Source organism: Pimephales promelas, chromosome 21 (genome assembly GCF_988280905.1).
Source record: "Pimephales promelas chromosome 21, fPimPro1.hap1.1, whole genome shotgun sequence".
Taxonomy (NCBI): Eukaryota; Metazoa; Chordata; class Actinopteri; order Cypriniformes; family Leuciscidae; genus Pimephales; species Pimephales promelas.
Window position 1 is genome coordinate 9,792,765 of NC_142789.1, and position 14,991 is coordinate 9,807,755.

At 40.9% G+C, this 14,991-nt stretch overlaps 2 protein-coding genes and 1 pseudogene across 3 annotated transcripts in view; 2 read left to right on the forward strand and 1 right to left on the reverse strand.

Moving 5' to 3' along the window:
- Positions 1-14,991, forward strand: part of gdf11 (growth differentiation factor 11) — a 234,868-nt gene that overhangs the window by 99,839 nt on the left and 120,038 nt on the right. The window lies entirely within an intron of this gene.
- LOC120479219 (uncharacterized) overlaps positions 2,315-14,991 on the reverse strand; it is a 51,176-nt gene continuing 38,499 nt past the window's right edge. The window contains exons 2-3 of the mRNA XM_089125285.1: positions 3,540-3,822; positions 2,315-3,403 (exon numbers count right to left, since the gene is read on the reverse strand). Coding sequence (XP_088981411.1) covers positions 2,735-3,403; positions 3,540-3,812 — 942 coding nt within the window. The 5' untranslated portion in view covers positions 3,813-3,822 and the 3' untranslated portion in view covers positions 2,315-2,734. The remainder of the gene's footprint in view (positions 3,404-3,539; positions 3,823-14,991) is intronic.
- On the forward strand, positions 4,308-7,601 carry LOC148970132 (uncharacterized; annotated as a pseudogene).

The following is a 14,991-nucleotide window of genomic DNA, read 5'->3' on the forward strand; positions in this document are numbered from 1 at the left end:
CCTTCGTCATCTATAAACTCATTTTCAAACCAGAAGTGATCCTTAATGGTTAGTTTTAATGCCGGTTTAAAGTTGTCTTCGTCCTCTCTTTCTCTCTGTACTCTCCTATCGTCTGCCTCGTAATGATCTCTCACTCTGGTCCACATGTGTTCTTATCTTCAGTCGTCAAAAGATTAAAAATAAAAAGATATCCCTCCTTAGTTCTTTATCTCAATCCAAACACACTTAGTTTGTTAGTATATTCATTCACACACCCGGGTTTTCATTCACACACTTTCACCACACTCATTCAACAATTTGATACCTTCTTATCTTTCTGCCTAACAGAGGCTGTGTCTCTCTCTCAGGGTCACAGCACTCACACTCTGGTGAGTGTCCAAGCCAACAACAAAGCCAGTTTTTTGAATATTCTTTGCCTTCCAATATTTGCTTTTCTGTATTTTTTTCTTCACTGTCTTGACTTTTGTCTTTCATCTGTTTTCCAATTTTAGCTCATATATATATTTCTAGTTCTCTGCAGTTTTTTCTACTCTGTGCACTTTTCCAGCTGGCGCGCTTCTACAGCAGCTGCAGCATAATTCACACACTCTTCTCAATGGCAACAATGGCAGGCGAAAGCCCATTGCCCCTCAATTGGTACCCATCAGGGGCCAAATATTACCGTTTTTCTCAAATGCTAAAACACATTTCACAAACGTTTCGTCCATGTTCTCCAATGTCTAAACACAACGCCCTTTACTAAAGCTACATAAACACAACCACACCTTCTCCCTTCAAAATTCAAACTTTCACACCAAAAGAGCAGCTCGAAGCTTTCAAAAATGTAAACACTATACACATCATTACACACTACAGCAAAACAATTGAAAACACAATGCTCAATTTGTGAGAAGGTTCGTCGTTTCATAACTGCCAATGAATATTTTTAGAAACTTTACAGTAATGGAGCTTCTTAGATCTCTGCGTAGGTTTAGGGCATTTAGATTTGTGAGTTTCAAATGAAAAGTATAAATCTATAGTAAATTCGGTAACACTTTAGAATACTGTATCTTACTTACTGCAGAATTAATAAGGAATTATTGACGAACTAATAGGTAATTCTTCATTAACTACTTCTTCACTACTGTTAACTACTAAGGAAGATGTGTTAACTAATCAGTATGTAATATAATTTTATGATTGTGTTAAGTATCAGTTAGTTAATCAATAACTAATGAATTCTGTCATACCTCCTGAAGAACTACTACTAATTATCTACTAATTAAGGTTCAAGAAAAATAACTAAGAAGTAACTACTGAACAGTCATACAAAACTAACCTCAGATTATTTGTATATTTTATATACAGTACTGTGTGTGTCTGTTTTCCTCAGCATAGAATGCCACTGAGTAAATTCATGTATTTGAGGCACCGACTGAGGGAAACTGAAAATATAGAGAACTTATTAGTAATTAATAAATAAGTATCAAATAATTCTGCAGGAATTACTTAGAAGCTGGAACAGTATTCTAAAGTGAAAATATAGGGAACCCATTAGTAATTAATAAAGAATTATCAAATAATTATCTAGGAATTAGGCTACTTATAATCTGAAACAGTCTTCTAAAGTGAAAATATAAGGAACTTATTAGTAATTAATAAATAATTTTTAAATAGTTCTTCAGGAATTACTTAAAACCTGGAACAGTATTCTAAAGTGACAATACAGGGAACCCATTAGTAATTAATAAATAATTATCAAATTAATTATCTAGGAATTAGGCTACTTATAACCTGAAACAGTCTTCTAAAGTAAAAATATAAGGAACTTATTAGTAATTAATAAATAATTATTAGATAGTCCTTCAGGAATTACTTAGAACCTGAAACAGTATTCTAAAGTGACAATATAGGGAACCCATTAGTAATTAATAAAGAATTAACACATACTTCAGACTCAAATCAAACTTACTGTAAATAAAAAAAATATTAGCATATATATATTAACGTAATCATCTAAATCTTTGTAAAATACACGACAGTTACTTGCGACAAAGGCGAAGAGAAGTGAAAAAGGCAACAGTGGCAAGGAACCAAAACTCCATCAGGTGACAGAATGGAGAAAAAAACCTTGGGAGAACCCAGGCTCAGTGTATGTGGCTACCGCCATATTGCCGGAACTTGAATGGTGCAAAAGAAGTTTAAAATGTATAAGAACTAAGTATAATAATAAGGTGTTATATACATGAGATGTTTTTGCTTATTTGCAAATCATAGCCTAAGGTAAATGTCTGCACTTATTTTTCTTATCAGTGCTGAAGAATGACAAACTGAATACTGTGTATGACTGTTAATTAGTAGTTACTTCATAGTTATTTTTCTTGAACCTTAATTAATAGATAATTAATAGTAGTTCTTCGGGAGGTATGACAGAATTCATTAGCTATTGATTAACTAACTGATACTTAACACAATCATAAAATTATATTACATACTGATTAGTTAACACATCTTCCTTAGTAGTTAACAGTAGTGACTTAAGTGTTAATAAAGAATTACCTATTAGTTCTTTATTAATTCCTTATTAGTTATGCAGTAAGTAAGATACAGTATTCTAAAGTGTTACCGTAAATTCTGTACACTACCGTAACACAACTACAATAAATGCAAAAACAGAATCTATTGCACACAACAGTACTCTTGAAAACATGATCAGGGTGTGAAGTTTTTTTAATTTATTTTATTTACACCACAATCACTGTGCGGCATCATGTTGCTGAGCTGCATCGGGCCACATCACCTCATCCACATCGCAGGCTATATTGTCTCTTGCCAGGCACCGCGGGAAAAACGCCCTGGAATGGCGGATCCATCCTTGGAAGTTCTCCACTGGGATGTCAACACACGCCAGCTCCATTGCCCTTAGGAGGTTCTCTCTAGTGTATGGTTGTTTGTCATAAACCTTCCATCTCCACGATGAGAAGAACTCCTCTATAAGGTTCAGGAAAGGGGAGTAGGGTGGCAGACAGACGTTTAAAAAGTGGTTACTGTTGGTGGTGAACCACTCTCTGATTTGGTTTGTTCTGTGGAAGGGTACATTGTCCCAAATGATCACATAAATGGTATGTTCAGGCCCAGGATGGTGTTGTTGGCGGTCCAGGAGGATATCTTTGAGCTCCTCTAGGAAGGTTAGGAGACGTTGGGTGTTGTAAGACCCAAGGACAGCCTGCCGGTGGACAAGCCCCTCCAAACCCATGGCCGCACAAAGAGTAATATCACCCCCCCGTTGGCCAGGAACCTCAGTGATGGCTCTTTGGCCAATGATGTTACGGCCTCTTTGCCTTCGTTTCTGCAGGTTGAAGCCAGCCACATCCAGGAAGAGGTACTCATGAGGTCTAGCCATCGCGTCCAACTGTAATATCCTCTGTGAAAATGTGAAAGTGCACAGGTGTTCAGAACAACAGTCAATAAGGTAGCATAGTATTGTCCAGAAGTAATCTAGGCCACTGAGCAACACAGTATGTTCACTAACTGTACTGTGAACATGGATGTATACTTACTTGCACATACTCGTAACGTAGGTCTTTGTGTTGCGGAGAGTTTCGCTCAAAGGGAACCCTATAGACTTGTTTCATCCGCATCTTTTGGCGCAGGAGAACTTGGTCTATTGTGGCCAAGCTGACATCATCAATGCCCTCAAAGTTGACATTATCGGCAATGACTTTGTCTTTGATCTCCCGGAGTCTGATGAGGTTGTTCTCACGAACCATATCCACAATGAGGGTTTCTTGTGCCGCTGTAAATATGGCAACCCTCCCACCTCTATGTGGCATTCTTTCAACTCTAAAGAAAGAAACGTGTTGTCAATTGACATGTTTTACAATGCAGTAACAACTGATTTGAAGCCAATAGACTACTTTCACAGGCTTGTAAAATTGTATTGTGACAAAGAAAGCAATAGAGTACAATACTGCCCTACAAAGCAAAAAGGCAGTAACTGCATTTTTTGTCAAAAATGAGTTATTATCATTTTCATGACATTCAAGGCATCCTTTGTTATGTGACATAACATCTTATCTCAAATGTGTGTCATTTTGGAGAAAAATGTGAGTCGTTTGTACAGTAACTGCAAAAAGCCCTAATAAAACAAAGCAAGAGTACAGTAACATCCATTACTGTATTATTGCTATGATTTACCAAACAAAAAATAACCGTATTGCTGCGCAGTAGTAGTTACTGTTGCCATGGTGAACACGCAGCTGATTTTACGGCATCCTCACAGGACGGTTTTAACATTTACTTATAACTTCACACAAATTTTGTTTGAGATGGCACAAAGCCGGGGAAAGAAGATGGTCGAACTGGCGTTGAAGAGAAAATACCAGAAGAATGGTAAGTAACAGTGACAGATTAAACATTTAGAGGCTAGGCTATCACAATATAAACGTCAGCCGCCAGGACGGGACATCCTCTCAGCGGTCCATTCAGATAGCGTTATGCTAATAGACAGGCGATGTTTTAAATAGCTTTGCTTACCTGCCCCTGACTGATCCTCCCTGCTCCTAAGCAGTAACTTTCATTGCCGATGCATGTCAACGTGTTATTGTTCATGCCACAAAGTTATAATCCATTGAAATTGAAAAAAGAATCAATAACAAGAAAAGCAATCGGCTAAGCCATTAACGTTACATCCAAGCAGTCCGCTTGATCTTCTTTTCTCTTATCAGCCTACATGAACGGCGTCTTCTTTTTTCATAGGCTAATCATTCACGGCGTTGTTGTCCAGCAGGAGAATAAATACAGCTATCAGTGTGACCGTTATTCTTTAACTTAGCGTTACGTGACAGGTGTCTGTTCAACTTAAAACACACTCTCTTCGCGGCCACTGTTTAGATAAGTTAGTGAGTAGTGAGCAATACTGACATCTTTCTCTTTACTGTTGTAAGCATCCATGCTTTCAACAAAAACAAACTTTTGCAGAGCGAGCCGGCAGGTATTTACGCCCCCCTTAGCGCTTAGACTCAAACACATTGGTTCCTGTTCCTAAGCATTTATTTATTGCACAGTTTCTTCTTCTGAATATAAAAGTATGTATTTAATTTGGAACCCCCTTAATTATATTAAACTATAAAAATGTGTTTCTCTGCATGACTGCAAGCTTTTATCCTAATGTAACTTATGATGCCAGGCTGCATTTTTGTGTGTTGGCTTTCCTTTCTTAATTTTCATTAAGGGTGCAAAATTATTAATGTACTGTGTTAGCCTAATTCATGCATTATTTTGCCATGGACCTAATTGAAGTTCTTTCCTGTACAATTGAATATTATAATATACAGACATTAATATACATGTATTGATCAGAGTGAAGATATTGTCCTGTAGGTCCATATAATAATAATAATAATAATAATTTGTTGTAGTACACAGACAGACAGACACAAACAGATGTGGATTTACATTCATGCCACTAATTTTTTTCTATTTTTCATTTAAGATGCACATGTTGGTATTCCATCAAAGAGGCAGCAAGTCCTGCCCGCTGCTGAAGAAATGGAGTTGACTATCCTGAACACTTTAGATACCACCAGCATGGACAGTTTATATAATGATATTACAGACATTATAGATTATGTCCCATCCCCTACAATGACACTGACTGAAGTGGTATTTGGAGACCCAGGGGAACAAGTTCAAGAGGCAGAGCCAGAGCCACAGCCAGAGCCCCAGCCAGAGCCCCAGCCACAGACAGAGCCCCAGCCACAGCCACAGCCAGAGCCCCAGCCAGGGCCAGAGCCCCAGCCACAGCCAGGGCCACAGCCAGAGCCCCAGCCAGAGCCACAGCCAGAGCCCCAGCCACAGCCAGAGCCCCAGCCAGGGCCACAGCCAGAGCCCCAGCCACAGCCAGGGCCACAGCCAGAGCCCCAGCCACAGCCAGGGCCACAGCCAGAGCCCCAGACCGAGCCACAGCCAGGGCCACAGCCTGATGTGGAATCACGTCGACCACCAATGAGAGAGCCATGTGGTGCCAAATGTCGAAAAAGGTGTACAGACCATATTTCAGAGGAAAGACGAAGGGAGATATGGAGTCAATACTGGGAGATGACCTACACAGAAAGACGATCATGGATGTTTTACTCAGTTATCCCAATGCCAACCAAAAGAGCAACAACCGGCCCAGAAAGTCGCCGTGGCCGCTCATTCATCTACCGGCTGCAAAACCTGAAAGGAGAGCCAAGACAAGTCTGCAAAATGTTTTTCGTGTCATCATTGGGCTATCATCCTAAAAATGACAGTCTAGTCATTACCATGATGGGGAAGTTGAACACCAGGCCACTGGTTCCATCCAAGGACCAGAGAGGCAGGCAGGCTGCAGTCAACAAGATGGACGTGAAGACCCTTGATGACCACATTGAATCCTTCCATCCTTGTGTGAGCCATTACAGACGGGAGCATGCCCCAAATCGACGGTACCTGCCAAGTGACATCACAATAAAGATGATGCATTCAGACTACCTGGATAAAGGAAACGCCTGCTCCTATGAAGCATACAGGAAGATTTTAAAAGACAAAAAAATCAGCTTTGCCAAACTTGGGGAGGAGCAATGTGAGGACTGTTTGGAACATGCTGAACATGTGAACTGCCACAAAGGGGAGACTGAAAGCTCAGATTGCCCAGAGTGCCAAAGGTGGAACAAACATAAGCAGTCTGCCCTAGAGAGCCGCCAAAGCTACCAGGCAGATGCAGAGAGGGACTGGCCGGACATGACATCAGTTCGAAGCGTGGACCTCCAGAAGGTGATAATGCTGCCACGCATGCCAGGAGTGAAGTCATCTGTATTTACTCGTCGCATAGTTGCATACCACGAAACATTTGCCTCAGTGGGGGAAAAAAACCCAAAAAAAACACCATCTCTGTATTGTGGCACGAGGGAATGGCTGGGCGAAGTGCAGCGGAAATTACATCAGCATACACAACTGCATTGGAGAAGGAGCGGGATGTACGCCACAGCATATTCTGGGTGGACAACTGCAGTGCACAGAATAAGAACTGGTGCCATCTATCCTCACTCGTCACTCTTGTGAACAGTGACACCATTTCACAGGAGGACATCACATTAAAGTTTTTTGAGAGGGGACATACGTTCATGAGCGCAGACAGTTTCCACCATGGTGTCGAGCAGCAAATGAGGAGCCGTCCAGGTGGTGTGGTCTACGACTTCGAGGACTTTGTGAGTGTTGTGGCAAGCTCCAACTCCAGGAAGGTGGATGTTGTCAAATTGGAGAATGCCAATGTGCTAGATTGGAGGGATGGCCACTCCACCGTCAAGGTCAAGAAAGCACGAGCACCAAAGCTTAGAGATATGGCGGAGATTCAGGTGCGGCGTGGCTCCAAGAGCCTCTTTTACAAACTATCCCATACAGAGAATGAATTTAAGGAATTGGACTTCCTCATGAAGAAATTCTCGCAGAAGGTGCCCACTGTTTTGAGACCACAGAATAGAGGGGTTAAGGAGGTCAAGAAGAGAGACCTCATCAGTAATCTTTGTCCTCTCATGCCACCAAACAGGAGGGTGTTCTGGTATTCCCTGCCTGTGAGCAATGTTGTGTGTAATGAGGAGTAATAACCATATGAAATGTGGTGTTCATCAATTATTATTTTTATTATATATAAAATAATAATTGTATAATAATAATTTATACATATAAAATCTATAATCTACAATCTATTAATAAATGTATGTTTACTAATTGGAAATATCTGTCCCATGTATTCATTATCATTCGTTTCATAAATCTGAATATTTTTTGGCGTACATGCCATTTTTGGCTTTCAGGCGCACGTACACTTTTAGTAAGGATCCTACGCACAGTTTTATAAATGAGACCCCAGAACAGCTTCCGGGTCGAAAATATTGACCTAAAATGGTTCAATTAGTTTGGGTTTGCTATATCCATGATCAGGAAAACAAATGGTTACAATTATTTCAAATACAGTGTATCTAACACACCCAAAGCCCAAGTTGTGGCAAAATGGTTTTTTTTTAGAATCTGTAGATACTGTCTTTTTCCTTGTGTATGGAGCCACGTTTTTGGAAAGTAATACAAAGCAAGAATACAGTAACTGCAAAATAGGGGTAAAATATCAAATTAAATATGAGATTGATATGTACAAAGAATAAGCTCATTTAGAGTAAAAAAACAGCCACATGTCCAATAATCTACCTACAACTACTTGGGCTGGATGACAGGATAACTTTAAAGTCATTTTTCTCAGTTCTGCACTCAGCGTAGTTACTGCCTTTTTGCTTTGTAGGGCAGAATACCTGTTGTGTTGTCTGAATGCTCTGATAATGGTGGCCACGGTGAACCTACTAAGGTTTGGACGGACTCTTAGTCCTGCTTCAGCCATTGTCATGCCATGGACAATGACATGGTCAATGACTGTTGCTCGCATCTCGTCCGTAATGATGGTGCGAGGTTGTCTTGCTCTCCCTCCTGGACCTTCTCCTCTCCCTTGTTGGCCTCCACCTCTTCCTCCGTGGCCTGCTTCTTTTCCTCCTTGGCCTGCTACTCTTCCTCCTTGGCCTGCTCCTCTTCCTCCCTGGCCTGCTCCTCTTCCTCCCTGGCCTGCTCCTCTTCCTCCTTGGCCTGCTCCTCTTCCTCCCTGGCCTGCTCCTCTTCCTCCCTGGCCTGCTCCTCTTCCTCCTCTGACTCGAATTCCTCTTCCTCCTCTGACTCGAATACCTCTTCCCCTGACTCTGCCTTCATCCATTGTGTTTGTTTGGAATCTTCAGCAAACTGTGCACTTTGAACTTGCTTTTATACATGTGGTCAAAGCATTAGCAAGAGGTGTTTTCAATTTTGAGTCGTTGTGTTTAATGAATGACGCCAGGTGTGTTCATTTTGTTCAAATATTGCTGACTGTGGCAAGCATTTTGCATCACATGAGCTTTCATGTCAGCAGTTTCTGTCTGGAGAGTAAATCTACTCCCACATTCTGATGCCCAGGGATGTACACTGCCCTGAATGACAGGAACTTCTCCTATGCCCAGAGGAAAATCTGCCTTGCTATTCTGTTCAAATTGTGTGAGCGCAGACCTCCCTGGTGATTTATATATGAGACTGCCTCTGTGTTGTCCACCCGCACTAAGACATGACAGCCTCTCAACTGAGGGAGAAAGTATCTCAGGGCCAGAAATACAGCCATCAGCTTGAGGCAGTTCATGTGCCAACCGAGCTGATGACTCTCCCATTCCCCTTGAGCTGGACGACCACTTAAGACAGCACCCCAGCCTGACATGGAGGCATCTGTTGTTAGCAATCTGCGATGACACGGTGCCCCTAGAGCGAGGAACCGGGGTCTGAGCCACAGAGATAGTGTACGAAGCCCGTGGCGCGTCACATTTATCTGCCTTTGAGGATTGGCCCTTGAATAAAATCCTCTGGCTTTTAGCCACAACTGAAATGGTCTCATGTGCAACAACCCCAAAGGGATCACCGTGGATGCTGAAGCCATGTAACCTAATATTTTTTGGTACTGACGAACAGTCCGATCTTAACCTCACCTGACTTTTCTCATAGTTAACCGAATGGTCTCGATTCGAGTGGGGGACAATTGTGCCCGCATCGTGATCGAATCCCAAACAATTCCGAGATAAGTTGTTCTCTGGGCAGGACACAGAACACTTTTCTTGATGTTGAGTCTCAACCCTAGAGAAACTAGATGAGCCAACATGATGTCTCTGTGTTGAAGCGCCATCTCCTGCGATTGTGCTAGTATTCGTCGATGTAATTCAAAATGCGAATGCCCTGGAGTCGCAATGGAGCCAGTGCTGCATCCATGCATTTTTTTGTACACGCGGGGTGACAAGGCTAGGCCGAATGGAAGAACCCGAAATTGGTAAGCTTGGAAATTGGTATCCTATCTGTACTATGCTTAATACTCAGGCAGAAATACCTGGCAGAAGTTGCCACACTGTCAGACTTTCTGAGAGTGGTATCAATTTTAACACTTCCTCTTGAGGGGGTGTTAGATGTTCCATGCCCTGAATGAAAGCAGGGAACAACGGAACATCTAACACTTCGCTGGAAACCGCTGCCCCCGGAAACACCAGAGGTGGCGGGTATGGAGAGGTTTTGTAGGGGTAGCGAGATGGAGCGGTCAGATGTAATACGCGCCCCATCTCGCCATCCCACCAGACTGGGCGCCAGACCATCAGGACTTCCTCTTCTTATTAATGACAGTCCTGAGGTCTGGCTTGGGAGGTTGCTGAGCCTGACAAGCCTGCCTCCAGTTCTTACTTGGAGGGGCACGACTCACCACGATCAGCTTCTTAACCTCCCTGGGTCTTGAAGGACCAAGGAGGGGTTGGGTGGACGATGGCCCCTCGCCTTGAGTGCGGCGAGGAAGGAATTGAACAAACGCCTCCTCATGCTTCTTGACCTCCCTGAACCTGTTGAAAACAGTGTTGACCAAGTCGCCAAACAGGCCAGAGGGTGAGACTGGAGAATCAAGAAGAAAGACACGTTCTTTGTCTTTGATGCCCGTGAGGTTGAGCCACAGATCCCTCTCCGTGCTTTAGTGGCACGGAGAGACAGATCTGTGGCCCGGCGCAGTTCAGAAAACGCTTCCTCATCTATCGAATTGCCCACACTCAGGTCCTTCAAGAGGTCAGCCTGGTACGCCAGTAACACAGCCATTGTGTGTAGCGCAGCACCAGCCTGACCTGCAGCTGGATAAGCTTTACCCACAAGTGAAGATGTTACTCTACATGGCTTGGAGGGGAAGGTAGGTTTTTTAAGTGAAGATGCAGACCCAGGTGAGAGATAGCTGGCAAGCGTCACTTCAACCTGGGGCATCTCCGCATATCCTTGCGCCTTTGCACCCACGATAGTCGATAGAGACTGATGTTGAGGTCCCTCCCATTTGCCACTGGACAAAAACCTATCCTCAAGCTTACTGCGTTTGGGAATCTCTTGTTCACGAGGCCAGTCAAGCTGCTACCTGGCCACCGCGTGTGTAACCACCTCGAGAAGATCCTCGACAGATTTATCGTCGCGTGAGGAATGCTCAGAGGATGACTGCTCGAAGTCCGCAGACCCAAGAGATTCATCATCGCCCCCCGCGCGAGCCGAAGAAGATGCGCTTTGAGATCGCGCGAGGGAACGAATGGATCTGGCCAACCAGCAAGTGAAAGGGAAGGTCCCGTCTCTTGCTCGTCAGCCAAATCCATCCGGGAGCCCCACAATGATAATGCGGGTGCGGAAAGAAGCCAAGGCGAGCGCGAAGCATTTTGACCGTGAAAAGCTCACAATGCTCGCAGTCTCCTGGCTCCAATGCAGCTCCTCCCCCAAACACACAAAGCAGAAAGCGTGTGTATCCAGTTCTGACATCAGACGAGAACATGGAGGTACACAATGCTTAGCTTGCTGACTCATTTCTCTTTTTACTTTTTGAAACTCTTTTAAAGACTTTAAGAGATGAGACAGCCCGTTCTCAGCCTTTAACGTCATATAGAACGCTATATGCAAAAACGGCGCTATACTACGCACATGGCACCCTTTATCGTTAATATAACACGCGAGACGTATATAACACCCAAGACGTTATAAATCCTTTAGCGTAAATATGACACGCAGACCCTACCCCACACCTAAACTTAGCCCTCACAGCACGTTATATTAACGATAACGGGTGCCATGTGCGTAGTGTAGCGCCGTTTTTGCATATAGCGTTCTATATGACGTTAAAGGATGAGAATGCGTTGGATGAGAAAGGGTGAAATTTCTGCACACTGTCACTATAAAGCTAAATAACTCCTAGCAAAAGATCTGTACCAGGGAGAGTAGAAAATAATGCTTCTTGCACACACCAATACAGTGAGATCTCTGAAGACAAAAAAACCTGACGATGCACCTGCGGCTCATCTATTTATAGCCTCCTGTTGTGGGTGCGCGCCGATGACGTCACCAACCGAGGCTATATTACTTCCGGTCGATTCCATCGACGTGTTTACACACTATATTCACAGCAGGTCACGATTAAAGACGTTCCCAATGCGCTGAGCAGCGCAGCATCGATTGTAGCTTTGTACAAATGTACATTTTTTTTAATCCAAATTGTAAGAAGTATTAAAGCAACACATTCATGCTTGTGTGTGGTCTTAAATGATTTGGCTTATTTAAATGAACAAGAATTTAAGAACAATCACACCAGAATATGTGGTAACACTTTAGAATACTGTATCTTACTTACTGCATAACTAATAAGGAATTAATGAAGAACTAATAGGTAATTCTTTATTAACACTTAAGTCACTACTGTTAACTACTAAGGAAGATGTGTTAACTAATCAGTATGTAATATAATTTTATGATTGTGTTAAGTATCAGTTAGTTAATCAATAGCTAATGAATTCTGTCATACCTCCCGAAGAACTACTATTAATTATCTATTAATTAAGGTTCAAGAAATATAACTATGAAGTAACTACTAATTAACACTCATACACAGTAGTCAGTTTGTCATTCTTCAGCACTAATAAGAAAAATAAGTGCAGACATTTACCTATAGGCTATGATCTGCAAATAAGCAAAAACATCTCATGTATATTACACCTTATTATACTTAGTTCTTATACATTTTAAACTTCTTTTGCACCATTCAAGTTCCGGCAATATGGCGGTAGCCACGTACACTGAGCCTGGGTTCTCCCAAGGTTTTTTTCTCCATTCCATTCTGTCAGCTGATGGAGTTTTGTTTCCTTGCCACTGTTGCCTTTTTCACTTCTCTTCGCTTTTGTCGCAAGTAACTGTCGTGTATTTTACAAAGGTTTAGATGATTACGTTAATATATATATAGGCTAATATTTTTTTATTTACAGTAAGTTTGATTTGAGTCAGAAGTATGTGGTAATTCTTTATTAATTACTAATGGGTTCCCTATATTGTCACTTTAGAATACTGTTCCAGGTTCTAAGTAATTCCTGAAGGACTATCTAATAATTATTTATTAATTACTAATAAGTTCCTTATATTTTTACTTTAGAAGACTGTTTCAGGTTATAAGTAGCCTAATTCCTAGATAATTAATTTGATAATTATTTATTAATTACTAATGGGTTCCCTGTATTTTCACTTTAGAATACTGTTCCAGGTTCTAAGTAATTCCTGAAGAACTATTTAAAAGTTAATTATTAATTACTAATAAGTTCCTTATATTTTCACTTTAGAAGACTGTTTCAGATTATAAGTAGCCTAATTCCTAGATAATTATTTGATAATTCTTTATTAATTACTAATGGGTTCCCTATATTTTCACTTTAGAATACTGTTCCAGCTTCTAAGTAATTCCTGCAGAATTATTTGATACTTATTTATTAATTACTAATAAGTTCTCTATATTTTCAGTTTCCCTCAGTCGTTGCCTCAAATACATGAATTTACCCAGTGGCATTCTATGCTGAGGAAAACAGACACACACAGTACTGTATATAAAATATACAAATAATCTGAGGTTAGTTTTGTATGACTGTTCAGTAGTTACTTCTTAGTTATTTTTCTTGAACCTTAATTAGTAGATAATTAATAGTAGTTCTTCAGGAGGTATGACAGAATTCATTAGTTATTGATTAACTAACTGATACTTAACACAATCATAAAATTATATTACATACTGATTAGTTAACACATCTTCCTTAGTAGTTAACAGTAGTGAAGAAGTAGTTAATGAAGAATTACCTATTAGTTCGTCAATAATTCCTTATTAATTCTGCAGTAAGTAAGATACAGTATTCTAAAGTGTTACCGAATATGTTTGTAAAAAAAAGTGTTAGACCACAGATAAATTTAATGTATATATTTATTTATTTAATAATTTGTTAGTAATATTTATTAGTAATATAATTTATTTATTTTGTTAATTTAATTTTAATGCAATCAACAAATGATAACAATTAGTAAAAGATTTATTAAAATTAGATTAGAATTTCTTTAAAATTAGATTTAAAGCCTCGCAAGGTGCAATTTATACGATGAGTTGAATATTGCTGTGCTTTATTTACGCCTACATGAAGTGAATGCCTGTAATCATTCAGTCATTGACGAATGCACAAAATGGTGCAAATTAATAAAAACATATTGCCTTTTACGAAACAATACACAATTGTAGTTTAAATTCGCACTGAAACTATATTTACTTTTTTGGAAATAATCCATTAAACCTGCTGAGAAACGAGAAGCATGAACTAAAATGAGCAATTCCACGCGCATGCCCGGGAAACTCATGAATATTCATGTTTTCATTTTCATTTATTTTTGCAAATCATACATTATAACAAGGAAAAATATTAACAAATGAGGGAAATCATTGTGGTTTACATGAAGATGAAAAAACCTTATTACCCATTTTAATTGTAGCTAATTGTAGTACTGAAGGATCAGACCTGTTTGCCCAATAGTGGCAAGAAATATACGTATATAATGTTTAACCGACGCTGATGTGCGAGGGTTTCTCCCATCCCCATACAACGTCACTTCTCTGTCTTTCACTGTCCTGATGAGAGCGTCGGTCTCATCGGCTGTGAACGCTCCTGGCGCGCACCTGGTAAATCCGCCGTTATGATAACAATCCGTCATGCAACACCTGCGCACCTGATCTTAAAGGGTATGTTGGATGGCGCTCTGATTGGTTTATTTCACGTTACGCCCAAACCACACCTATGAATAATGAAGCTACTTCAGACCAACCCCTTTTAAATTTGCGCCAGGCGCAAGAGTCATTTATCCCGCCGGGAAAATAGCAACAGTGCCGGGACCCGCCCACAAAGTTACTTGTGTCATGCGGTTTGACACTTGCGTTTCAGATCGTTAAAATAGGGCCCATAATCTTTATTGTTATGATTCTGTGTTTTTTTCCATTCTGCTTGTTGATGGATTGCTATATCTTCTTCCCATTTCCTCTAGCCTCTTTAGTAGTATCAATGAAAAAGTTGTCTTTAGTTTGTCTTAGCC